Source organism: Empidonax traillii, unplaced genomic scaffold (assembly GCF_003031625.1).
Source record: "Empidonax traillii isolate 1590-97213 ecotype Southwest subspecies unplaced genomic scaffold, ASM303162v1 scaffold1099:size633499, whole genome shotgun sequence".
NCBI classification, from domain to species: domain Eukaryota; kingdom Metazoa; phylum Chordata; class Aves; order Passeriformes; family Tyrannidae; genus Empidonax; species Empidonax traillii.
The window spans coordinates 97,834-123,451 of NW_020956292.1; the positions used below are offsets into that span (position 1 = coordinate 97,834).

The window sequence follows — 25,618 nt, forward strand, 5'->3', positions numbered from 1 at the left end:
TAAAAGTGCTGATAGTCCTCAAGCTACCTGGCACTGTTCACTGGAGAGTTTGAGCTTTGCAGCTCACTGAGGCTGTGCCGTAAATCCCTTTTAATCTGGCCCAGATCTGAGGTGCTGAAGTAACTTTGAGAACAGTTCTCTTCATACACAGAAATCACGTTTGGGTTGTTCGATTCAGCTTGTTAAAAGCTCATGGCCGATTGGTTTGAAGGCGATCAGATGAGTGGGAATTTAAGGAAAAGCAAAAAAAAAAAAAAAAACCAAAGTGTTTTTTTTTCTGTTCTACTCATCAAACAGCATCACATTTAATGCTTTATAATTCTGTGTTAGTCATGTTATAGACTTCACCAGCTTCAGAGAAGTTTGACTTATTTTGACTTATTTTGACTTATTTTGATGGTAAGTTCCCCAGATGACACCTTGAAGAACTGTGATTGTCTTGCCTCAACCACAGATGTAATCAAATATTTTATATTAATTGTCTATTTATTGTTTCAAAATTTTAGCAAGTATGTACTTTAGTTATGTACTGCAAACTGAAGTGATATTGCAAGGATAAATTGGATCTAATTGGGGTTTACCAAAGAATTTTGCTGAAGTCTCTTCAGAGAACACACATCCCTCTGGGATATAAGCCATTAAATGAAGCTCAGTCTCACACAGTGTGTGTGAAGTTGGTTTAATTTAAACCCTTCTAGGGGTGGTGACACGAGGGATCTCTCACTCTCAGCAGGGACAGGCCCAGAATATAAAATCCAGGAGTCTTTGTGGTTGCTGGTGACTCAGCTGAGGATGCCCTTTCCACTAAGTGTTACACGTAGCTTGTGATTAAACAGCTTTCCCCCGAGAAAACGTTTCGGTGGAATTAATGCTTCTATTTTCATTGGAAGGGTTTTCTTTGGAAAGTTTTACCTGCTGAAAAAGCCTTAGGTTTTGAAGAACTTTGAATTAGTTTTCCACGTGTCAGAAGCCATTTTTGGGTGAAAAATGTCCAGCTGCTTCCAATGCCAACTGGGCGTTTTGTTATTTATATTTCCACTTTTTAATGCATTTTAATTGCATTAATTATACCAACCGTCCCTTCCCCTGCGACATGTTTTTAAAAAAAATAAAAATCACAGATTAAATCTTCCTTATTCCTCATCTTTTACTGCCATCTACTGACTCTTGGCTGAATGACCTCATCATTGGACCTTGAATAAAATACCTTTGGTGTACTCCATGTAAGAGCTACAAGTTTGGATAAAAGAGTAATTTTTACTGGCCTTGGAAGGTTTGTTTTCCTTCCCATTTTAAATATTTTTGATTCTCTGTTAGCTTTTCAGCACAGGTGTATCGTGTTGAGTTATGTGCAAAAAAAGAAAAAAGGGTTTTATTTCTGCATGTGATGATGCTCCTGTGGGTTCAGAAATTCCTGGGAAGAATTAAGGAAAATTTTAGCTGTGTAGAACAGGGGAATGGGACTTGCTTTAATAGGAACTGGCTCTCTTTTTTCAGGGGAAGGTAAATTCAGAAAACAGAACCTTTCTTCCTTATGGAAGAAATATTATTATATTTCTATCCATATTATTATTAATAATAATAATATGGATATATTATATTAATATTATTATAATATATTATTATATTTCTATCCATAAATCATCAAATAAACTTCACTTATCTGGTTTAGAACTCTTGTGGGATCCTTTTGCCAGTTCCCAGCACTCCAGATTCACCAGGGTTGGTTTAAAAATAAGGAAATATCTGGAACAATGATGAATTTTGGCTTTTCTGAGCTGTCTTTTGGTATCTGAGCTTTAAGCAGCACATTTCAAGACCTTTTCAGCGTTAGTGCTGCTGTTTTCAGGTATCTGCTGCTTATGGGTGGCTGCCTTGAACTCGCTGGTTTTTCCACAAGGCATCTCCTCTGACTCGGGATCTGCAATAAAATAGGACATAAAACGGCCCCATCTAACAAATTCCACGCCACATGTCCCAGCCTCAGGCAGGCATCTCCTGTCCCACCCAACCTGTGAAAACAGCAAGTTCCCTGGAAAAGAAATGCATGTGTGTTCAAGGCAGCCACACATAATCAATAGATGCTCGAGAACGGTGGCGTTAATCCCTTTTTGCCTCTGTTCCCCTTTCCAGAACAGAGATGATAATCCCAGCTGTCTCTTGGTGCTGGATAAAATGCACTCATCATGGATACAGAATGGTAAGAGCCCCACACAGCATTCTGAAGAAAGAAGGGGATGAATAATTCTGCACCTAATCTGAGGGTTATATAATATGCATTCAATAAGTGCACATCAAACGAGGAGGATGAAAGGGACTATTGAAAACCAGCTCGTTCGCTGAAGGAAAAAAAGGCAGGATCCTGTGGGAAGAGGAATACGTGATGGTCTCATCAAGAAATATATAATTATCCCTGCACTTAAGGAGGCTGAGCTTCGAGTTTACAAGTAACCTAATTCCTGGTATTTCCTAACTTTTCCTTGTTGAACTTTGCAGCTTTGCTATGTTTTGTTGAATGAGTTTTGGTTCAGCAGCACCTCCTGCAACCTCAAGAGCTGCCCGTCCTGACAAGCAGGGAGGCAGGAAAAAACCACACGGATAAATTGGGGGGTTCCTGGACCACAACAGCCTTGGTGGAAGAGGATCCAGCCAAGGAATACTCAGAAAAGTTGGACATGCATAGGCCTTGATGGGATGCATCCACAAGTGCTGAGGGGGAGCTGGCAGATGTCACTGCCAATTTTCTATCCCAGTACGTTGCCACAGCTTGTGTGCTGCGTTTTATTTTGTTGTTGTTGAATGGGTTTTTCAGTAAACTTTAAAATTAACTCGAGGAAAAAAAATTAACTAACAACTTCACTGAAAATAAATCTGACGTGTCAAGTGCACGTCAGTGTCTTGACTGTGCGTTTGACTTAACAAAACAAGCCTTCCTCTCAAAACTCACTTGAAAGACCATCCTCTTCCAAATTTTCATGTACCCTGAAAATCGAAAATTATACAAAGTAATGAAATGAACATCAGTGGAGGATGATTAAAATCTATGGGGCAAAAAGTGTGTTTTGTTTCTTGCGTGTACAGTGGGATTGCATGAGGAGAACCCTAAAAGAAATAATTTCTGGGCTGTAGAAATTGCTTTAAGTAATAGAACTGGGAGCAGTGAAGCCTGTCTGGGTGGAAAACACCCCTGAATTCCATCTGGTGGGAAAGGATGGACACCAGCAGAGGTAAATAAAAATAGTGATATGGGGGAGAATGTGCAATAAGGATGGGGTGTGTGTAAGCTGCAAAAGAGAGTAAAAATTGTTTCCAAATGCCTTAGAAATCCTTGGGATAAATAAAACTCTCTAACACTGTCTTTCCAGTTTCAGAAAGCAAGGCATAACTTGATTTACAGTGCTGGGTGTGGATGTGGCTGACAAAAATCCTGCCTCCATGCAGGCACCAGTACATCACTTTTTCACCTACTTATACATTTCTGACAAAGAAATTAATGACCATCGGTTCTAAATTATGTAATTCCCTTTCATTCATTAGTATTCTATCCACTTTTGGTTCTCAGTCTCTCATTGCTTATGCTAATTAGCTCATATCTTTAGTCTTTTTAGTATCTTTTTCCGACACAAACACTGAGCTTTTGTCAGTCTTTGTCCTTATCTGCTGTTTCCTGGTAGTCCATAAGTCCTGAGTTCCACATGTCCAGCTTCATCCATACATCTTTCTCTCCTGGGCTTTGTTTGTTGGAGCACATCCAGGTTAACTGTAACAAAACCTAACAGTTTTACAACTTTTCCCTAGCTATGTTCTCACAAAAGTAGTTTATGACAACTTCTTTTGCTACACGCTGGCTAAAAGTGATGTGAGGCCTAATTATGATTAATCAAAACAACCAATCGAAAGGTTAACTAAGACCATTAAAAAAATTAGAGAAGTTATCTCATTTCCAGCACTCCAAGAGGGTGTGGATGTCAAGGGGCACACATGGGGCTGTGATCACACACACAGTCACAGAACATGCCGAGCTGGGAGCGACCCACACAGATCATCAGCCCCACTCCTGGCCCTGCACAGGACCATTCCCAGGAGTCACACCGTGTGCCCGAGGGCAGCCAGGATGGGGAAGGGCCTTGATTTGAAGCCGTGTGAGGACACTGAGGGCACTTGGTGTGTTCAGCTGGAGAAGAGGAGACAGAGGGGAGACCTCACTGCAGTTTCAGGTTCCTAAAGAGGGGCAGGACTGAGTTCTGCTCTGGGGGGACCAGGGACAAGATCCCAGGGAATGGCTGGAGCTGTGTCAGGGCAGGGTCAGGTTGGATCTCAGGGAAAGGTTCTTCCCCCAGAGGGTGGTTGGCACTGAACAGGCTCCCCAGGGCAGTGGGCACAGCACCAAGGCTGCCAGAGCTGCAGGAGGTTTTGGATGATCCTCTGGGGCACAGGGTGTGACTCTTGGGGATGTTCCTGTGCAGGGCTGAGGGTTGGACTGGATGATCCCTGTGGGTCCCTCCCAGCTCGGCATGTTCTGTGACATGTCTGACATCGCGGTGACCGAAACCGCACACAGTGCTCAGGGCGGGGCTGCACCAGCGCGGAGCAGGGCATGCCGTGTCGTGTCGTGTCGTGTCGTGTCATGTCGTGTCGTATCGTGTCCGAGACATGCCGTGTTGGTGCCGTGTCGGGACGCGTGTCGTGTCCAGGACATGCTGTGTGGTGCCCTGTTAGGGACACGCAGTTTGGTGTCGTGTCCGGACATGTGGTGCGGTTGTCGAGACATTGGGTGTGGTGCGGTGTGGTGCCGTGTCGGGACAGGCAGTGCCGTGTCGGGACACCCCGCGGCGGGAGCGGCCCCGCTCCCCTCACGCCGCCGGCGCGGCCCCTTTAAATGCTAATGAGGCGGCGCGCGTGCCGGCCCGGCCCTCGCTGACTGTGTTAAAACTTCGGCGGGGCCATTTTGGGGCCAGTAAGACCCAGCGCGGCCCGAGCCACACGCGCCGCCACCGCCCAGCCGGCACCATGAGCGAGGCGGCGGAGACCAGCGCTGCCAGCACGGCCGCCGCCACCACCACCACCACCAGCACCGCGGCCGCCGCCAGCACCACCACCAGCACCGCCGCCGCCACCACCACCACCGCCGCCGCCACCGCCGCGCCCGCCGCCCCGGACGGCGGTGCCAAGAGCCCCGGCAGCGCCGCCGCGCCGGGCGCGGCTGTGGGCGAGGCGGCCCCCGGCGCTGCCGCCGCCGCCGCCGCCCCCGCCACAACGGCCGCGGCCGAGACGGAGAAGAAAGTGCTGGGTGAGTGCGAGCTCCGGCGCACCTGTGGGACGGGCGGGGGGGGTTGGGAAGGCGGCCGTGCCTCCCCCGCACGGGCCGGAGCGCCGGGGCTCGGCGGCGGCCGGGACGGGACAGCGAGGGAGGGAGGGACAGCCCCAGGGAGCCGCTGCCCGGCACCTGCCGGCGCTGCCCCGCCTGGAAGGGGCTGCTGCGGAACGATGTGTGCGCCTCTCGGTAGTTCTGAGGTCCTGGCACAACTTTTCTGTCCATAAGGAACGCTGTTTTAAACAGTGCTTCTAGGTTTAGTGGGGTTTCCTTGTTTAAAGCTTTTCTGGGAGTTTGCCTTTTGTGTGTGTGTGTGTGTGTTTTCCTTTTTTTTTTCCCCATTTTTTTCTTTTCTCCTTTTTTTTTCTAGCTTCTACTTTACTCTCAGTAAAGAGGCCAGAAAAAACCCCAGGCTCCCCAGGGCAGTGGTCACAGCACCAAGGCCGAGAGAGTTAAAGAAGCCTTTGGATGACACCCTCGGGCACATGGTGTGCCTCTTGGGGATGGTCCTGTGCAGGGCTAAGGGTTGGGCTTGATGCTCCCTGTGGGTCCCTTCCAGCTCGGCATGTTCTGTGAAAATTCCATGTTGCCGTCTCTCAAGCCCAGTGCACAGCAACTGTGGTGTTTTGGGTTTTTTTTGAAACTTGTGATTAAGTAAGATCAACCTGTTGAAAAGGACAAGGCTTGAATCTGTGGAAATAGGGATCTGCTGTTTGTAACTGTGTAACTCCTAGAGGCTGTTAAAAGCAAAGTTGAAGCTGAGTAATAGTCGCAGACCTCACTAAAGAGTGACAGCACCTTCTATTCTGAAGGGAAAGGCTGAAGTCTTCCTGCATCAGAGAGAGGAGACAGGTAAAGGGTTTCTCTGGAGTGGAGGTAGGAAGAATTCTGGCGAAACAGAGGTTGGAGGCACTGTCTGTGTGATTTCCCCCGTTACCTGATTTATCAGTAATTAGCACACAATAATCGGCACATCCATGGCTGCTTGTTGCCTTAACACGGCTTGTTTCATTTTTGGTAATGTTTTTGTCTTGTCCGTTAGTTGCTATTGGTTGTAGAAGAAGGCGGGGGGGGGTGGTGGTGAAGAAGTGAAGGCACAAATGCTTCTCCTGGACTAGCAGGAAAATGAAAACCACTATGGGGATGGTTTTGCACAATGGCCCTATTGCTACCGAGCTTTTTAGTAGGAATCGTGGGTAAAATGATCACTGATAGTGCTAATTGAAATGGCCTTGCCTTAAAGCCCACCTCAAATGTCCCTGTTAATGGTCGTGTAATTATGTTCACTTAAGTCTTTTGCAAAGGTCTCCTTAAAAGCAAATGCCCAGGGCGTCCAAATGTCTGACTTCTAGGAACAGGGATAAGGGTTACTCAACTTCTGTTCTGCTGGTCACAGGAAGCTTTGGCTTTCCTTGTTAAAAGGCTATTTTGTCACGGGTGGGAGTGGCTGATGATTGTTTCCTCTGATAGCTTCAGAGTACGGCATCTTGTAGCAATATGTGGGCTGTCACTGGTGGGACGGACGTCATCACATCACATCAACCCCCTTCTCTGACTCATCACTTTAACTCCTTGCTTGTGTTTTCCTCTGGGCTTGTTCTCCTCCTTGCCCGAGACTTCCCTGTTGGGACAGCTCAGGCTTTCCAGTGACTGTGCCATGGCCACGTGGATGTTCGGAGTCGTGCTGCCGTCTGAGGTTCTTTGGCCCCGCGATGACACTTAGGGAAGGCTGTAAGACTGATGTCTGTAGGGAGTAGCATTTCCCCCAGTACTCACCCCTGCTTTCTGGCAACTTGTGCGAAAGTTGCTCTGAAACACTGAGCGCCCAAAAGGGAGTTATAACCGCCCCTCGTTCCCTCAGCTCCCTGACTCCTCGGAGGGGTTTTGCCATGCTTCCTGAGCTTCTCCTCCTCTTCCTAATCTGATTGAAATAGGCCGACAGATTCAAAAGCTGTTCTGCAGGGGACGGAAAGGATGATGTTGAGGGAATCAGTGGTATTAGCACTGTTTCTTAAAGCAGCTAAAACCTGCCATTGGCACCTGTTTCTGTGCTTCCCCCCTCCTCCTCTTGTGTCAGTGCAGTGAGCTCTTGTAGCCAAAGCCTTTGTGGTAGCAGAAAGCATCTGTATGTAGTGATGTCCCTAAAAATACTGATGCTGAAGATTGTTACTGAGCCAGTGTTAGGCAGTGAAACTTAGACGTTCCTTATCTCTGTAAACAAGAATTCTTGGGAATATATGTTGTGCTGGGCAGAGCCCTTTTTTCTGGGTGATGTCTCAGTCTTAGCGTGACTTTGCTTCTTCTAATTAAGAACATTTTTCTGCAAAAAAAAAAGTATTAAAGGAGACTGAAAACTTCACTTCTAAAAATGGGATGAGAAGAGGCCTGTTGTTAGAAGTAATAACAGCAGCAGTACTGCAATGGGCTGCTGGTAAAACATTCTCATTTTGAGGTCTGTGTTCAGAAGGGTGTATGAGAATGGCCAGTCTTTGTGGGACTAAAGGTCTGGCTGGCTCTGTCATCTGGTCTGGGCGTTTAGGGAAGAATGCAGGCATAGAGAGGATGAAGGTGACAATTTACAGTGAGTTCTTGCCTCCAGCAGAATGGCTTGGACTTCTGAACTGGAGATTCTCTAGACTTGTTTTCCCTTTAATTGTCTCTTAAGTTCCTGCCATCCCCAAAACGTAGGTATAAGGTTTTTAGCAAGCAGTCATCTGTAGATGATGAGATCCTTTCCAAATAAGTGCTACGTAGATTGCTTAGATATTTGTGCTCAAGCTGTGTTAACAACCAACAGCTCTTAAACTGTAGAGGCCAAACCTCTTCTTTTAGCAGAGGTCTGAAAAGTACAAGTTTGTGGTGTCCACCCAGTTGCTGAGAGGGAAGGAGGGGTTGAACTGCCTCCATCACTGCTGAGTTCCTCCCACACATTCCTATAAGTTGGAGGAACAGGTTTTGCCAGATCCTATAAGACACTGCAGAATGGCTTCTGAGCAGATGCTGTTTCAGTGTTGAGACAGGAGCTCGTCTTGATCCTGGAAGTCAGGGAACATCAAGTTGGACAGTTTGTTGCTGACTAGCTGTAGCTGGTCTCTAGAAGCAGGAATCACAGATCGCTGGAAGCAGGAATATTAAAAAAAGTCTTTTGGTGTCTTATTTTGTTAGTGATGCTGGCAATGCAAGAAGGAGCTGGGCCAAACCAGGGATGTGCTGCCTTTCCACTTGAGAGACAGTATTGGATGCTGCTGCTTTGTCCAGTTCTGGTTTCCAGGGAAGAAAGAAGGGTAGCTCCCAGTGAAAGCAAGCACTTTTAAACAGCTTTCTTCAGCTGTGTTTCATGTCTGGCTACTGAGCTAAAGAGAACTGATAAATGTCAGTGAGATTGTCAGCCTTGCTGCCCATTTCTGGGATAAGAAATACAAAAAGAGAAGGGATGCACGGCCAGTTCTGGAAATAGAGCTTTGTGCTGCGTGTTAAACTCTAGGCTGAAGAACAGCCTGTTAAACCACTGTATCTTGCTACTGCATTAGTATAAACTGAGCTGGGAGATGAAGGTACGCTTTGTTAAGAGAACAGAATAGGTCTGGTGGTGAGTTCCTATGCAAGTATAAAAGTATTTTTGTAACATTGTTGTACTTTCTTATGCTTTAGATTAAATTCTTTAACTTTTTCTTTCCAGCCACGAAAGTTCTTGGCACAGTCAAGTGGTTCAATGTCAGAAATGGATACGGCTTTATCAACAGGTATGTTTAAATTGTGATAGACTCGTGGTGCAGATAAGATGCCATGCATTAGTAATTGCAGCAAGGACCTGGGGACCTGAGTCCCAGCTTCGTGCAGTTGATGGGCAGCTTTGGCCAGGCACTCGACAAACTTTTTTTTTCTTAAAAACCCCACCCCCCCAATCAAAGGGAGAAAACAGAAAGGGTCAAACTCATTACAGATTTGTTACCTGTTTTTCATGTTTGCTCGTACTACACCTTTAATGAGCTGCATAATCTTTCCTGACTGCCTGGCTGTTTTCCAAACAGGAGGATAAAGGGAAATACTTCTGGGTAAAGTTTAAGTGTTAACTGATGAATATACCTCCTGTGGATACACACTGAGATGATCTGATAGCACCTCACTGAAGATATTCCAGGCCTGGCTTTCACAGAAATTCTTTTCTTCCCTTCTCTGAACACGAGCAAAGCTCTGGATGGCAGTGATAATCCACATAGCTGTAGCTAATACTGATCACCCTGCAACCAACCCTAGGTGCCCAGGAGCCTTGCTTCCAAGTTCCTGGAGGAAACTCTGGCTTTCAAGGCTGGAATATCTGTGGCCTTGAGGGGCTTAAATGTCTCGTGTGCTTTATGAAGAATGAAACCCCTGCACGCTGAGCTCTTGCAAAAGACACACCTGGCAAGTTATTTCATTCTGCAAATCCCTGAGCTGTTTAACATCAGGTAGATTTGGGGGAGTGCAGCAAGGGGGGAGAAGACCTTAAAAGACTCTTAAAATCTTTTATAGCAGTTGAGTGCAGAGCCTTCAGCTGGTTATAGTGTGAGAACTTGTTAGCTGCCTTCCTGAAGTCTGGAATCGCTTCAATCCAGCACAACAAGTTTGGGATTTATCTTCCCAAGCTCTTTGACCCGCCCGTTGTGTTTGCAGAGAGGGAATGAACAGATGGCACGGTTTAGGCTCTCCCTCGTTGTATGGGAATACAGAATCAAGGTCTCAGACTTATCTTCATGTTTTGCACGTGGAGGCCTGAACTGTCTGGCCTAATCTGTGTCTGGGTCCTGCTCCCGTGGACTCTCCTAACACCTCTTGTGCACGGTTGCTTTGAGTTTCACTGAAAGGAGATCTCTGTTAACAGCTGTGACCAGTCCTGCTGATAGTCTTGTTTGACCTCTGGGGTAACAGCTCAGGTTGCAGTCCCCGTGCAAGTGTTTTTGGGGGAATTAGAACAGTGAAAAACAAGCAGTCCAGTCATTAACTGTGCCCTGCGCAAAACCAAAACATTGAATGTTTGCCAGAAGGTTGCAGAGAACCTCCCCCTGTCCCCTCATGCTTTTGCAGGCTGGGGAGTCCTTCCTGCTCTCAAGCATATGACCCTGCAAGTTCAGAGCAGGGTTTTGGTAGCCCAGACTTAAGACAGAATGTATGGAATTCAGGGCATGTGCTACAGACTGAGAGAAGGAGGGTTTCACTTGTAAAGCCAGGAATTTCTATTTAAGTCTCTTAGCCTAAACTCATAGGACTTCTTGTTTTCTTTTCACAGAAATGATACCAAAGAAGATGTGTTTGTTCATCAGGTAAGACAGCAGTAATTGTGCTTAGAGATGTGTACTGTGGTAGGTTCCTAATGCAGCTCCTGCCACAGCCACCCAACCTTGTCCTAGCTTCTCTTTAGAGTATTTACTGCAGATACCTTGAATGAATGTGTGTGTTTGAATTTTCATGGAGAAACATTAGGTCATGTTTTCCTTTCCTTCTCTCTGGAGTGTAACTGAAGAGTTATTCTAACCCTTCATGCTTTCTTTTTGTCTGCTCCAATTTGAGCACTAAAGGTGCTTGGAGGGTTTTCTGGTGTGCTTTGTATTTTGTTTGGTTGTCTCCTCCTCTATTTGTAAACACCTTGCTGCATGTTGTCTCTCTTTCCCCCTATTTCCTCGCACTCTTTGTGTCTTTTGTTCCTCCCTACCTTCCTCATCTGCAGGTTTGTTCTGTCTGCCCTCCCTGGTATTGGGGAGAAAGTGATCTAGTCTGGCTGTTGACCAGCCAGCGTTGCCATCAGCTGTTGTGCACGAGGCAGCTGCTCCCGGGAAGAAGAGGAGGAAGGCTGGGTGCCAAGTGTGCCCAGGCGGAGAGAGGTGGCCCAGAGGCTTGTCATTGGTTCACTTTCCTTGAGCTGTTCTAAGTTTATCCCGGGACTCTCAGGTTGCAGGCGAATGATGGCAAGACAGAGGATGCTGTCTCCATGCTGGTGTAAACTGATTATTGCCTTAGATCTGGTTGTGCATCATTTGCATCATTCACCAGAAAATGAAGTAATGCCCCTGTAGCTGGTCCCACATAAAATGTCTGCAGGCTCATGTGATCCTTAAGAGCATGAACTTTCTCCGTGGCATAAGTGACAGTATTTCCATCAAATGCAACCAAGAAACTTGTGCTCAGGGCTGCTCACAGAGGATGAGGATATGTGCATATATAGTTAGTTGAGTCAACCCTGAGAGTTGGTTTGGTTCCAGTGGCTTCATGACTAAGTAGCCTGTGATAACTGTTTCTCTGGGTCATAGGGTATAGACTGAAACTGCAAAAGCTGGGAGAGAGTAAGTCTAGTGCCCACAATGAGTGAAGGTGGTGTTGGGAAGTGTGCACAGTGCACACTCCTGGTTCAGCTGGTGGACTTGAGAGCAAGAGCTGTCAATGCATGTACTGGTTTTTAATGGTCACTTCCCTTTCTTAAAGGACCTGTGCTTTGAGCATGTTAAAACATCAGAGGATGGGAGTGTGTCCAGAGGGGGGGAAGAGTTCTAGTAGCAGAACCATGTTCTGGATAGGCAGCACTCCACAACTGCCTTGAAGACAAATGAGGTCTCTGTGAGAGGGTGAGAGGATGTCCTGGAAAATGGCTGTTGTGCCGACAACAGAGATGACATGGGTCAGTGTTCTGCTTGGGAAAGCTGCCTGCAGAGACCCAGACAGACCCACACAGCTGTCTCCTGTGCTGTTTGGTCTCCTTCACCTATAGGGGCTATTCCCTAAATGCAACCTGGTGGGTGTGTGTGGAGGGGGGATGGAGGCGGGTGCTTCCCATCTCCTGGGGCTGAGTCCTCTGGGAGTGAACACAGAGCAAAACTGGCTTTGCTTCAGAAATACCACGTCCTGTGCAGGCCTGCACCCGACCAACCCTCTTGGGGTGGGCTGAGCACGGCAGAGTGGATGTTTCTGCAGCGGCATGTTCCTCAGCAGAGCTTGTCCTGGAGCCCGGGCCCTGCTGCTGCTTGGGCCGACCGGCGGCGAGGGAGGCAAATCCATGCTGTGAGCAAACATCCTGCTCCGGCTCTGCCCCTCCTCCCCGCGCCGGCCGGGAGGGGCTGGATTACATCCTAATCCCTTCAGAATAAGGCTGACCTAGTTGAATGGATCCAGCCTCCTCCCAGCCTGCATCCGCGTGGGGAGGGAACAGGCCGATCTCATGATTGGAATGGGGGTTAATGCTTGGTGTCTGCCTATTGGATGCTATTTATAAACCTAGTACAGATTAAAATGCTTTTCTTTTTAGGGCATGCATGGCTTGCTTTGAGTTAACCCTTTGTCTTGCTGGGGACCCAAGCGGTGTTTTTTTGGGAAGGGCAGTTCTTCACCAGCTCACTCTTGCTTGGTTCATGCCAGGTGCTGTCTGGGGCCCTGTGTCAGCCAGCTACAGGTGGTGTGAGCAGCAGGAATCAGTCCTGGCGGGGTGGAGCGTGCCTTGCAATGTTAACACCATTCCAAGTGTCAGTAGCCAGAGAAGTCCAGTTCAACGAGGTACAGTTTGAATCAACAAGCAGTGAGGAGGAGTTAATCTCTTCTGTTGTAAGGCTCTTCCTTTCTCTTCACTGGATTGTGTTGATCGTGCACAGCCTGGTGTACCTGTACCTGTTGTGACAAACTTTGGCTATTGCTGTGACAGTGCTGGATGTGCATGGGATGTGCTGGTCTAAGCACATGGGAAGAACTCTCTCAAACAAACCCCTGAACTGGCTCTGAAGACTCTTGTAGCTGCCTGTTCATCAGTGTCCCCTTTGGAAAGGAAAGGCTTTGTTGTTGAGTGCTGTCTGTGTTAATATAAAACATCTGTCCTCTGAATCAGAGGAGCTGGAGCCTGCAGGGTGCTGGTAAACAGTAACAGGGAGAATGGTGCTTTCTCCCCTCTGGATACACAGAGTAAAAGTCCTTCCATCAAGCTTAGAGCTTAGGCTTGTTAGAGGCTTATTTCAGCAGTGTTTACCTGCAGCTGAAGTTCTAAGTAGGAAAGCCGCATAGTTTGTGCTTGGAATTCTAGGATTTACTCGAAATTGTCCTGATTGCTTTTATAAAACAAGCCCCAGCCTAGTGTGTAGCAGCCTCAGTCTCCTGTTAGCAGGTTATTCAGTATAACGTTTATGGAAAAGCAAACACCTCTGTGTGATTTTCAGAAATGGGGCAGTTACACTAAAAGGTCAGCAGAAAGCAAACAAAGTTGTCTGAGCTAATGGTGGGAGTCCCTGCTTGCTAAAGTAATTCCCCAAAGAATTCACTTGAGCAGCTCGTTCTGTTTCTGTGTGTAAATGCCCCCCCACCCCCTCCCAAACATCCTCTTGGGTTGTTTTTGCTTTGGTAGTGACAATATGCACACTCTTACATTCTTCCTGAAGCTCTGCAGGGATGCTGCAGGGTACAGGGATAGGTGTGGCTGGAAGGACAAGCTGGCCTGTTGCCTGAAACACAGAGGAGATTGTATTCATTCCCTAAACTAGTCAAGATCAACTTTAAGCTGATTGGATTTTTTTCCTTCAGTGAGAAATATTTTGGGGCAGTTGTTGACTGAAGGAATATTCTGCCATGCCCAGGCAACAGCTCCTCTGAGCTTCATTCTGCCTGTCTTCCTCGAACTGCAGATCTGCCAACTCTCTTCTCTTCCTGCCCTACATCCCATTTCTTAAGCTGGATTTATGCCCTGTATTTCCACGTGTGTTTCTGTTTACTGGTTCTGCACCTCCCTCCTTCCTGCTGATAAAAGATGCCCAGATCAGAAAACTCTTAAGTGAATTGGGCTTTAATAATCCAACATAACTTCACTTTAAAAGTGGCTACTAAATTTGTTGGTACAATACATGCCTTTTCTCCCCTGGCCTCTCCCAGTTGGTGAAGCCTTACCTGATGCAGGCAAGTAGACTTGTCTTGCCTACTTTTGTGGAATCCAGGAAATACTCCACAGACTAAAAGGCATCTGTAGGTGACAGACTGAAAACCACACCAGGAGATTTGAGTGTCCCCATGAGCCTGAGGAGGTTTTGATGCAAACTCATCTTGTTAGTAGTATTACAGCATTTTAATATAGCTGTAATGATAGTGTTATTATTAGTAAGTGTTATTAGTAATAATAATGTTATTATTTGGGGGGTTCTTCTCTTAAATGGTCTACAGGTGTCCTAATAACAGAAGGCACAGGTCGCACTTGCTGCTAGAGCTGCCTTGGTGTAGCTTGCAGGAGGTGAAACACTCAGTATGGACTGTAATGATTTGAATGTTTAGCTCACTGGACAGAGTGGATCCTGATTTATAAACTCATAAATAGCGAGAAAAGAGTAAACCTTGACTGGATTGGTGTTGGTGGGACTGTGAAATGAGAGACATCTGTGTGTTTGAACTGTCTTGGTGTGGTGACTGATCTGGTGTGTAGAGTTGGGACTGTAGCAGAAAAAGGCTGCCCTTCCCTCATCTGTGGGGTTATGAATTTGTAAGGTAAGTAACGCACAAAAATTAATTATTTTGTATCTTCTCTCTCTAAAGACGGCAATAAAGAAAAACAACCCCCGGAAGTACCTGCGCAGTGTTGGTGATGGAGAGACTGTGGAATTTGATGTGGTCGAGGGAGAAAAGGTGGGAGATTATGGAGGGTGGCCCAACAGAGTGGGGAGTGACACAGAACCTTGTCTGTGTCTCTGGGGTTTTGTCTAATGTGTTAATCCCCGGGTAGGTGGTATTCCTACAGCTTTTCTATGGCAGAGCTAATTTTTAAAGGCTGATAATGGTGTGTTTCTAGATATGCGTCAAAACTCTACTTCAACTACATCCCAGTGCTTCTAAAACCTGCAATTTTTACCTGATAGAACATTCAAAGCTTGCAGCCTGCCCAGTAATCATTAAATGAGGCATATATTGCCCTGAAGAGTTTGTTTGGAGTCTGGTAGCTTAATAACTGTAAGAACTTCCAAGGTTCTTTACACTTCTACTTTCTTGAACGTTTTTTTGAGGGTTACAAGGTTTTCCTATTTTTGTCTTTAATCACTTACTTGTTGCTTCCTCCTCCAAACTTGGCCTGATAGGATCTTAACCAAGAGCTACGGTCATGAGTTATGGGGTTGGGAATAACCATACTTTGCGCTGCATGGGAGAAAGGAATCGCTGTAGCTTGTAACTCGGGCCGAAAAACCTCTTTTGCTGTTTTCATCCTCTCCCTGGGTGTGTGTAGCTGGCGGTTGTTCTCCCAGCTCCTGGCTGACTGTGTGCTGTGCTGTGCCCCCAGGGTGCAGAGGCAGCCAATGTCACCGGTCCGGATGGAGTCCCCGTGGAAGGCAGCCGCTACGCCGCCGACCGGCGCCGCTACCGACGGGGCTACTTCGGCCGACGCCGCGGGCCACCCCGGAGCGTGAGTTCAGTTCCTTTAGTGACATTCCCGGTTCCTCCAGCACATCCTTGACACCGATACTTTCTTTTCTTTGGTTTCTCGTAGCCCTTCCTTGTGGTGTTTTTCTAGGAGGTGTTAAAAGCATCTCCTTGGGTGTTGGTTTGAAAAGTAAACACTTAAAGGCTGAGACAACTAAGTGGCTCACCATGCCCTTTACCTGAAGCAAACATATAACTCATAACCATATATAAACATAACTTGGAGGGTTTTATTTGGAAAATGGGATTTATTTTAGAGGTTTGTCACTTCTGCATGGCATTGCAGTAGTTTGACCAGCTGGTTGAAACCTCCCTATATCATCCCTTCATGGGCCTGTGCCTACAGGTGTTCAGTGTAAAGATAATGGTTTTTTTTCCCCTTAAAACCAGCTATGCACCTCTGTTCATTACATTTGCAAGACTTCCTCAGCATCTTCCCTGCAGGTTTTTGCAGAGGAAGAAGTAAGCATGAGGACCGTGACTGTAGTTCTAGCAGTTAGTTCTCTTATCTAATGCAAACTTGTGCAGCTAAAAGCCTGGCTTGCAGCTCACACTAGGATCCCAGTCCTTGAAGATGTACACGAGGGGAACAACTTGTGATTATCACCCTGTTTTCCTCTGGCTTGCTTGTATCTGAGTCCCCAGGCTGATTTGGTGTGGGTACCAGACCTCAGCTGTTGTGTGCCCTGTGCCTGATGTCTTTAGCAATCATATCTCATTTTATAATGTAACGTACACTGCCCTTCCTTTGGGATCAGTGACTCTGGAAGAATTATGGCCTTAAAAGCTTCCAAATGACAGTTTACAGAAGGACATTAACCTTGGGTGGTCGTTGTTTCCCATTGCTTATGAAGTTTGTTGGTCCTTCCTTCGGCTTGAGCATCCTCTGAAAGTCATGTCTTGCCATCAGTGCATGGACTGCTCCTCTGGATTTGATATATTATCTGTTAAAATTAGTTCTGTTTCATTCAAGGATAGCCCCAATAACATGGGCATTGGAGGTTGTGCCTCTCTGCTTAAGGAAGTGTTCCCAGCTCTTGGGCACTCCTGAGCTGTGTTTGCTGAAGGTATATTTACTCTTCCTGCACAGCTGAAGGAAAAGGTTTCAGTGTAGCCAGGCCTGCTGTAGCTAAAAAAATCTTCAGGATTTTTAACCTGTCCTTTAGCATGACCTGATGTTTTGTTTGAATGTACAGACTGAGTTGGAAGGTTTCTGTGGAGGAGATTGAGTGAACACCTGTGCTAGACATGGGGTGATGTTTTTAAGAAACTTTCCTAATAAATTAATCCCATACTTACTATCGTGTAGTAAAACAAGACCTCCAAGCTCTGGTTCTGTTTTCTGGTTGAATTACACCTGTTTCAGTGAGTTGTGACAGCATAATTTTTTTATTCTGGAGCCATACTTCACTTCTGATCAATTGACACTGATACTTATGTGGTGTGTTCCTTGAATTTTTGTGCTGCCATAGAAGTGCAGGAAATTATCAGGACTTCTGGGCTAAGCAATCCAGTTGGTTTGCTATTCTGTTTTCAGCTGATTGTTTAAGCCAAAGTAATTTAAAATACCGATATAACAATATTCAGTTCAAGATGAAGAGGGAAAGGTTTGCAGTGTTTTTGAGTGATGCTTCATCAAGTCTACCCATTCTTTCCATCGCTATGGGAGGTGGAGTCTTGTAACTGAGATTCCAACCCAGCCCTCTGCAGGGAGGAGTGGAATTGGGCTGTGCCATTAAAAACATGGAAAAACAAAATCCAGTAGTGCCTTTTAAAGAGCTGTGAATGTGATGCTGATTGTCAAGGGCTGCGGGAGAGCTTTAGCTAATGAAAAATGTTGAGTGCTCCTCCCTACAATTAGACTGGCTGATGCTTTTTAAATTTAAGTCAGATTTTGTATATTGATCTCAGCAGCTGACCCTGTCAAATTGTAGAGGATAGGTGGTCGAGCTGTTTCCTAGTTCAGCACATGAAATACTCCACCTGCCTCTAGACCAAGTCTCTGCTTTATGAGAATGCAGAAAGCTTCAAAGTGCGCTTGAAATTATTAATGCATTTGGAAGGTATTTTATGTAAGATTGTCAGGGTTGATCACTGAGGTTCATTTAATTCCCCAAGATTTCTTGTTATGACCTACAGCACTGCAAGCTTTTTAAATGTTTATCATCATGTTATTTGATCTAAAGCAAAGTTCCTTGCCTGTGCAGGGTTAAAATAGAGCAAAATATGATGGAGACCTGTGGAGGTCTCTGCCTTTTTTTTTTTTTTTTTTTTTGGCAGGCAGGGAGGAGGCATCATCAGGTAGTTTTTTAGTCTGTTCCTGTGAGGAACAGGGGCAGCACTGTTGGCTCTTCTTTTGCCCTCCTTTTTGCCCAAATTAAAGCCTTCTGAGAACCTGCTGCTTCTTTTTTACCGGTGCTGGTGTTTCTCTACTGATATACTGGGTTTGGACTGGCATCCAGGTGGCTCTGTGGTTAATGCACTGCCTGTCAAATAAGGTAACACTTCATCTTTCACTGACTCTTTTCTTTTGGTAGCAGGGTGCTGAGGGAGAAATCAAGGATGGGGTCACAGAAGGAGGACAACTTCAGCAAGTGCACAGGAATCCTACCACCTACCGGCCCCGCTACCGCAGGTTGGTACCGTGTCCTTTGCTCGAGATTCAGGTCCTTCTGTCTCCTACACAGCCTTCTAAGTGCAGGGACACTTGTGCAAGTGGTAGGCACAGTGAGAAGCACTTAAATTCCTGGGAGAAAGGTGAGCCCCAGGAATAAGGGAAACAACTGGAGAACTTGTTAAATGTGCCTGTGTGTTGTTCAGAGACATAACTGGCCAAGGGAGGGCAAAGAATTCTTTGTATCCCGTTTCTTCTCGCAGTTGAAGGGAGATGCAGGGTCTGTATCGCTGCTGGGGCAGGGTGTGCTCTGTAACATTTCTTGTGGACTGCAGACAGTAGTTAATGCTCATGGAACTCAGTCCTGTGTGTCACACAAGCTTGGTTTTATGCCCTGGTGCTACTTGTAGGTATGGAGGAAACCTCACTATTCAGTAAACCTAAAGCTGTGTCCTACCTCTGACATGGGAGCAGGTAATCTCCTATAGGAGTATATCCTGGGTTAGGGGAGGGTATTGCTGTCAGCCAAGATGTGAATGTTAGGTTCCTTGAGAAACTCCTAAAGGAGAAGGTAACCAAACAGGATTATTGGAGTTAAGCCTCTCTAGAGCCTTTGGAGAAAAGGGGTGCTAAAGAGCCTGGAAACCTTCCAGAATAATAAGAAAACTCATCAGAATGATTGAAGAGTAACAAATGTGAGAAGAGTGAAATGACTGAGGACTCAGGCTGGGAGAAGAGACAAATGAAGGTGGATTGCAGAGGTCCTTGGAATAATGAGCAGTATGGAAAGGATGGCACAATTGCTCTTGCTTGTTCTTCTGATAAAAGAATATGCTACGAGGAGCTTTCAGGTGAAGGAAGTGGGAGACATGCTGAGAAACAGAGTGAGGTTCACTGAACTGTAGGACAGCCAAGGTTAGAATTCAAGATTCCATCTGGTTTGTTCAGATCTCTCTGTGGGCGCAGCCCAGGGCCCATGTTGCCTTTGCTGCACTGGTGCTCTGCTGACTCATGCTCAGGTTGCTGACTTAGGGTGTTGGGCAAGCAGCAGACTGCTGGAGCTTTTTCATGCCACAGGGTGTTGATGATGTTAAAAGCTTCCATCAGCTTTTAAAGGGGGAGACTGGTGAAACAACTAAAGAAAACGCCACTGTGATGTTTCTGGAAAGGCAAACTGCATCTGGCTCAGGAAATCCCCAGCGAGGAAGCCAATGGGAGGCTGGCAGGCAAAGACCCAGGAGTGGCTTACAGAGGGAAGTGAGATTCCCAAGGGTTCTACCATTAATTATGGTTGAATACAGCCACACCAAGGCTAACGTGGCAGAATTGGCCTCTGTGGCCACTGCTGGCTTGTTTCTTCTCCAAGAAGCCAGCGATCCAAATGGGATAGTGACATCTTTGTTGTAGGATACACTGATATAAATTCAGCAGTGAAGAGACACCCACCTTGCTTGTCTTTCCTCTCTGGCTCTGTGCCAGACAAACTCCAGAGGGATGGTTTGCTCACACTGGAGATCGTCTGAGGGTGGAAATTGGTTATGGAAGGCCTTGCTGGGCTAAAATTACCGTAGCTTAACCTTTCATGCCTATCACCCCTTTCCCCCACTCCTCAGAGGGCCCCCTCGCCCACGCCCTGCCCCAGCCAGCGGGGAGGCCGAGAACAAGGAGAACCACCACGAGGCCAACGCCATGGGCCAGCAGCCCCTTCGCCGCGGCTACCGCCGGCCCTACAACTACCGGCGCCGGCCCCGTCCCGCCAGCGCCCCGGCTCAGGAGGGCAAAGAGGTGAGGCCAGAGGGCTCTCAGGGGGATGGGACAGCTCTTCTGGGAGGAGAGGCTGGGAGAATCGGGGTTGGGCAGCCTGGAGAAGAGAAGGCTCTGGAGTGACCCAACTGTGGCCACCTGAAGGGAACTTGGAGGAAAGATGGGGTGAGACTGTTTCCAAGGTGACAGGACGTGGGGGAATGGGTTCAAACTGCCAGGGAGTAGGTTTTGGTTGGATATTAGGAAAAAATTCTTCCCTGTGAGTGAGGGTGGGGAGGCCCTGGCACAGGTTGCCCAGAGAAACTGTAGCTGCCCCATCCCTGGAAGTGTTCCAGGCCAGGTTGGATGGGGCTCTGAGCAACCCGGGATAGTGGAAGGTGTCCCTGCCATGGATTGGAATGAGATGATCTTCAAGGTGCCCTTCCAACCCAAACCATTCTGTGATTTTATGATTCCACGTGGCAGAGACTGAGGTTCTGATGGGGTCAGTGCTCAAGAGCTTCTGTCCAATATGAGTTTTTAATAAGTGTTTTGTTGGTGTGCTGTGGGTGAGTGGTGACCAGCTCTGAAGTGCTGATTTCCCTGCCTGCTGCTGACCCTCTTGGAGAATGAGCAGCTTATCTTAAATGGAACTGGCAGTGGGATAGGGATTGCTTCTGGAGAGTTCTTAATTGGGGTCACACTGTAGGGTCAGGCTGTAACAACTGTTTTTGAAGTGCAGAGAAACCAGTTGTATTTTCCAGCTTCCTCAAACCCTCAGTCTGCCTTTAGTATAAGAGATGGATTTGAAAGCTCTGGATCCATTTCCTGAACTGCTGGGACCGGATCATTTCAGGAAGCTGTTTGCAAACACAGATTTTACCTTGATGAGGAAAGATTTTCTCATTCTGTGTCTACTTGAGGTGTTCCCTCAATACAAAGAAATACACTAAAGTTTACAAGATCACAAAAATAAAAATTACAGAAATGACAAGGAATACACTTAATATTTTCTGGGGATTCATTTTTCTTAATTACTTAAAAAACTGAGCAATGCTGACTGTACCACTGAGTAGAGGCAGGGTCTGGAGGTCAGTTTTTGCCTCTAATCAGGGTTTATTGTGTCTCAGACAAAGGTAGCTGAAACGCCTGCTGAAACTCCTGCTCCAGTGACAGAGCAGAGTGGTGCTGAGTAATGCCCGGCTCCCCAGGCACCTTCACCACCCCTCAGGTAAGGAATGTGGATAGTTGCTGTTTCCCAGCTGAAGCAGAGTTCTGAGAGTGCTCTGTAGCCAAACCAAGAGCAGTTTGCTGCTTTTCTTCCTCTCTTCTCTGTGTCTGTCACAAAGTAAGACTTGCTTTATAATTGATTTTTTTTTCAGGGAGCTCTGTCTGGTCTATATAGTTACAGCATCCGCTGCTGATTAATAATTTTAGGGGATCCTGATGATGGACAGGATAGGCCAGTTGTCCTTATCCTTGTCTGCTGTAACCCTCTTTTCACCTGACATCTTGCCTATTCAATGATAAAATGAAACTTAAAACTGCATTTTTATTTTTTTAATGTGGCTCTTCAACAGGTGTCCTAAAATACAGCTCAAAAGTAACACCAAAGAAACACACAAGCAATAAATTGTCAACAGCGATGACGAGAGCAAAGATTTGACCTACGGAAATGCAAAAGAAAACAAAAATTTACCAGCAGCTGAGATCCAGGGAACGCCTACAAGAGAGATGCATGAGAGAAAAAAAGAGAGCGAGGTTCAGAAAGAACAACCTCCCTAGTTTTCAACAGCAACTGTGGAGTTTTTGTTTTTTGGGTTTTTTTTTTTTTTTTCCTAGAATTTCACTGTTTTGCTAGTAAGGAATTTTTCAATTTTTCAATTTTTTCTTTTGGTATCAAACTGAAAAGGGAAAAAAAGGCAACCAAAGAACTAAAAATTGAAACAAAAAATGCTTTTTTTTTTTTATTGGATGCTGGTGCTAAACCTCCCAAGTGTGATGAGTTGTTTTTTTTCTGTGCCAGTCCTGGTCACTGCAGGACGTGGGGAGGAGAAACTTCCGCTTTCCTTGTTAAGATCTATTTGAAACTGTGCAGCATTGGGTGACGTTCCTCACAAATAAAAGTGATTTCAATTACTCAAAGAACCTGTTTGAGTATGGGTTTTAATTTTACTTTTAAAATAATTCGTTATTTTGTTGCTTCAGCCTTTTCCACGTGGAAGGGAGCTGCCTCTTTGGTACGTGTCTAAAACCGTGCTGGGTGATACATGAGCATGGGTAGGTGGACACACTTCAATCCAAAACAGCTTCTTCTGCAAAGAAATTACACCACGAGGACTATAGCCTGCACTGTCCCCTCTGCTCTTCTGGCTCACATGACATTAAAACTTGGATTTTCCTGTCACCATCTTGTGGCAGGAGTTTGGGGGACGTGAGGCGAGTTCCCAGAATATTTTTCCTCATCTGTTTTGCTGGGCTGTCGTGTTGTGTAAACAGTAGGATCCAAGGTTTGAGATTCCTCTGCTGGGGGCAGACACACATCCAGTAACTGCCACTTCATCCAGGCTTCTGCCCTGAACGATGGCAGTGGGATTTAATGGCCTCTCCCCTCTTCCTTACTTGAAACCAGTAAAATCTCTCTACCTGTGCCATCTCCTGTTGATAAGTACTTTGCTGTCTTACTAGTAATGTCTGTGCTTTTCTGATGTTCCACCCTAAAACTCTGCTGCATTGCAAGTGTTATCAGTCCACTTCCAGCTGCAGAATTTCTTCACGTATCTCGTGTCCTTCACTCCCCACTCCAGCACTCCTCGCGTTCCTGCCTTGCAGCTGCTGTTGCCCAAACCTCAGATAATGTATTTGTTTCCCTAAAACACCCCTTTCTGTTCTTAGCTGTGCAATCTTTGTCCAGCCTTCATTGAACCACACGGGATGTAAACCCCTTGGTCTGAGCAAGGCTGTAACTGTGCACGTGCAGGACGAAATCAGAGTGGAGAAACGGCTGGCTCTTTGTCCTTGTCCCTTCTAGTTTCCCTCTTCTTGCACCCTGTTAAAGGTTTTGTTCAGAACTAAACCTTATTTCAGGCAGATTGAGGAGAGGTTGGAAACTTCATCATAACGAAGAGGTGCAAGATACTCTTTAGTGCTGAGCCACTGCTGAAGAATTTGTCATAAAAACTACTTGAACTGCCTTTGGGTGTTCAAAAGTAGGTGTTTTTTTTCCCTTGAAGTGCGATTTGACAGGCCAAAGAGAGTTTTCTTCATCTCTGCAAAAATGTAGGTCAGATGGAATTAGTTTAACAAAAGTACCTAACTAGTCATTGTTATTTGATGAAAGGAGAAATCAGGGAAAAGGCAAGCAGTGTCCTGGAATCTAGTTCTATTTGTTATCTCTGTCCTGCCTCTGTAATAAGAAGAATCTCTGCATAAAACAGGAGCAAGTGACTGACATAACCCACCTCATCCCCGAATTCCTGCTTATGAAAATACAGGCTTAACTCAAGCACTTATTGAAATTACAGTTTAGGTGTCTTGTGTTCCTTTACTGGGCCACTTGAGCTCTTGTTACTTGAATTTGGCAGGAAAAGAAAAAATGAAGCTGGTGCTCAATAATGAGGTTTGGTTCTCTTGGCAACTGTGGGGCCTTTGTACCTTAAGCAAGACTTACGAGCAGAATTTCAGATGTTTGTGTTTGGTTTCTTAAAAAGACATTTGGCTATGTGGATTTTGAATTTGCAGGGTAGTTGACATGCTTTTATACCCACTTGGAGCCACTTCTATGTTGTAATCATTTTACACTTCAAGCTTCCTCTTTTGTGCTGTTTGCAATAGTGGAGCAATCCTGCTGTGATTTGATTTGAAGTCCCAGAGCTTGACTGTGCTGCACTGAGCAGAAAATCGATCCTGATGACTTAATACCACCAGCTGAGGAGATGAATAATTACCTTTAATACCTTAAGGTTTCAGGATGTGATAGGAAAGACCTCCACAAAGTTTGTCACCGAGTTGGGACCTTCATTTATTTCCTGACTAATGTCAAAATGCATCATCCTTCTTTAGGGCTTTGCTATCAGTTCTGATTTGTAAATTGTGAGTTTACTAAGACCATGAAGGTCTTTATATAATTAATCAAGAATTTTAAGGAAAATGGGCTGTAAAATACGTGTCTGCAGTACGGAAAGCCACCTGCTCTCAAAAAAAAATTTGGTTAAATGTGTTGATCCCCACAAAACCCTAAATGAGGGATTAGTGTCAGCCCAACTCAACGGGAGCTGCACCTCAGGTTAGAGTCAAACTTGTGCTGTTTTAATGTGCTAAGTAACAGCAGTTTGGTGGTGAGTCAAAAAATGCTTTGTGCAGTGTATGTGTAACAGCCAGTTTATTTTGAGGTCCCTGTCCTGTGCTTTCTGCTCCTTGTGTTGATGTTGTTATTTTCACTTATATTTTACAATACTCATATTTTTCTCCATGATTTGGAGAGTGCTGTTAACAGTTTTCTTCTGAGTCTTGCCCTTCTTCCTTTGAAATATTCTGTGCAGTGTGGAGCTGGTGTGTACAACAAAACTGGGTGAAATCCCAGCAGTTCCACAACCGTGGGATGTATCCCAAATTTGGCACGTGAGCTCAAACAGTCACTAAACCAACCTGGTGTAACTAGTATGTCAACATGCCTGTCTTTGTCCTGGAATATAGGAATTCTCCCTGTTCCCACAGCTGGGAAGATGCCACGTGTCCTCTCTAGCCACTGTTAAACTCTCCGAGGAGAATTTTTCTAGTTACCAGCAGAACTCAATCCATGGGTAAAATCCCGTTTCAGGAAAAACTGCTGCACTGAAATTTCAAAACAATTTAAGCAAAAAGCTAAACCAGCTACTAAGGGTTCTCTTCTTGAGCCTTTCTGAGATAATTTTTTTAAATACAGACAGCAAACTTTTGGTAGATCATTTAGATGTGATTTTAATCATTACCTCTTCAAGGGAGGTGGAGATACTTGCTACATGGTGCTTCCTTTCTAGTTAAAAGAGACAGATTTGAATGCAAGGGAAGATCCTCCTTAAAACTTGTTGCTCTGACATCCATCTCAAATAAAATATTCATGTACAGCTGCAAGCCACGAGGTGGTGCTCTCAATCCACTTAAAAAGTAATATTTTTTGTCCTTTTTTTTTAATATTTGCACAGTAGGGATACATAGAGGAAAGCATGTTTTATAACCTGGTTTGGTTTCTGCAGCAATCCCCCCACACACACTGCAGTCTATAATGGTAAAAAAATTTCACTTAACTATTTCCTGCTACCCTTCAGAGGATTTGAGAAAAACAATCTTTCTGGGAAAACCAGTTCAAAGAAATGGTTAAAAATCCAGTGAAACAAAATGGAACAACTACAGCTGAGCTACCTGAAGAATAAAACTCTGGAACTGAACACCTAGATAGCAAATCCTACATCCAGTCTAGAATTTCACCTGTTTTTCATTTGGAAAAGTAAGTGATTTCTCAGTTTTCCTTGAAAGGTGTGGGCTGGTGCAGTACCATTGTGATGGTC

At 45.7% G+C, this 25,618-nt stretch overlaps 1 protein-coding gene and 1 long non-coding RNA gene across 3 annotated transcripts; one reads left to right on the plus strand and one right to left on the minus strand.

Moving 5' to 3' along the window:
• The first annotated feature begins 4,995 nt into the window (after positions 1 to 4,995).
• YBX3 (Y-box binding protein 3) lies at positions 4,996 to 22,217 on the plus strand. 2 transcript variants are annotated; one of them, XM_027904844.1, is made up of 9 exons: positions 4,996 to 5,290; positions 8,994 to 9,057; positions 10,581 to 10,614; positions 14,840 to 14,929; positions 15,576 to 15,698; positions 18,253 to 18,350; positions 19,943 to 20,114; positions 21,203 to 21,303; positions 21,653 to 22,217. In XM_027904844.1, the coding sequence occupies exons 1-8, from the start codon at positions 5,011 to 5,013 to the stop codon at positions 21,266 to 21,268; spliced, it is 927 nt and encodes a 308-aa protein (XP_027760645.1). In that variant the 5' UTR covers positions 4,996 to 5,010; the 3' UTR covers positions 21,269 to 21,303; positions 21,653 to 22,217. The 2 variants fall into 2 exon arrangements, with proteins under 2 accessions (XP_027760645.1, XP_027760646.1); XM_027904845.1 differs by having other exon boundaries at positions 18,256 to 18,350.
• LOC114068599 lies at positions 22,014 to 25,587 on the minus strand. Its single transcript, XR_003573625.1, has 2 exons — positions 25,043 to 25,587; positions 22,014 to 23,341 (listed from the first exon to the last, which is right to left on the minus strand). It is a non-coding gene; the product is annotated as an uncharacterized LOC114068599 (long non-coding RNA).
• Positions 25,588 to 25,618: the final 31 nt, after the last annotated feature.

Excerpts from the sequence above, each read along its gene's own strand:
- YBX3 (XM_027904844.1), top strand. The coding sequence starts at position 5,011 with ATGAGCGAGGCGGCGGAGACCAGCGCTGCCAGCACGGCCGCCGCCACC. Across the intron at positions 5,291-8,993 it reads GACGGAGAAGAAAGTGCTGG|CCACGAAAGTTCTTGGCACA; the intron begins GTGAGTGCGAGC and ends TTTTCTTTCCAG. Across the intron at positions 18,351-19,942 it reads TACCGGCCCCGCTACCGCAG|AGGGCCCCCTCGCCCACGCC; the intron begins GTTGGTACCGTG and ends CCCACTCCTCAG.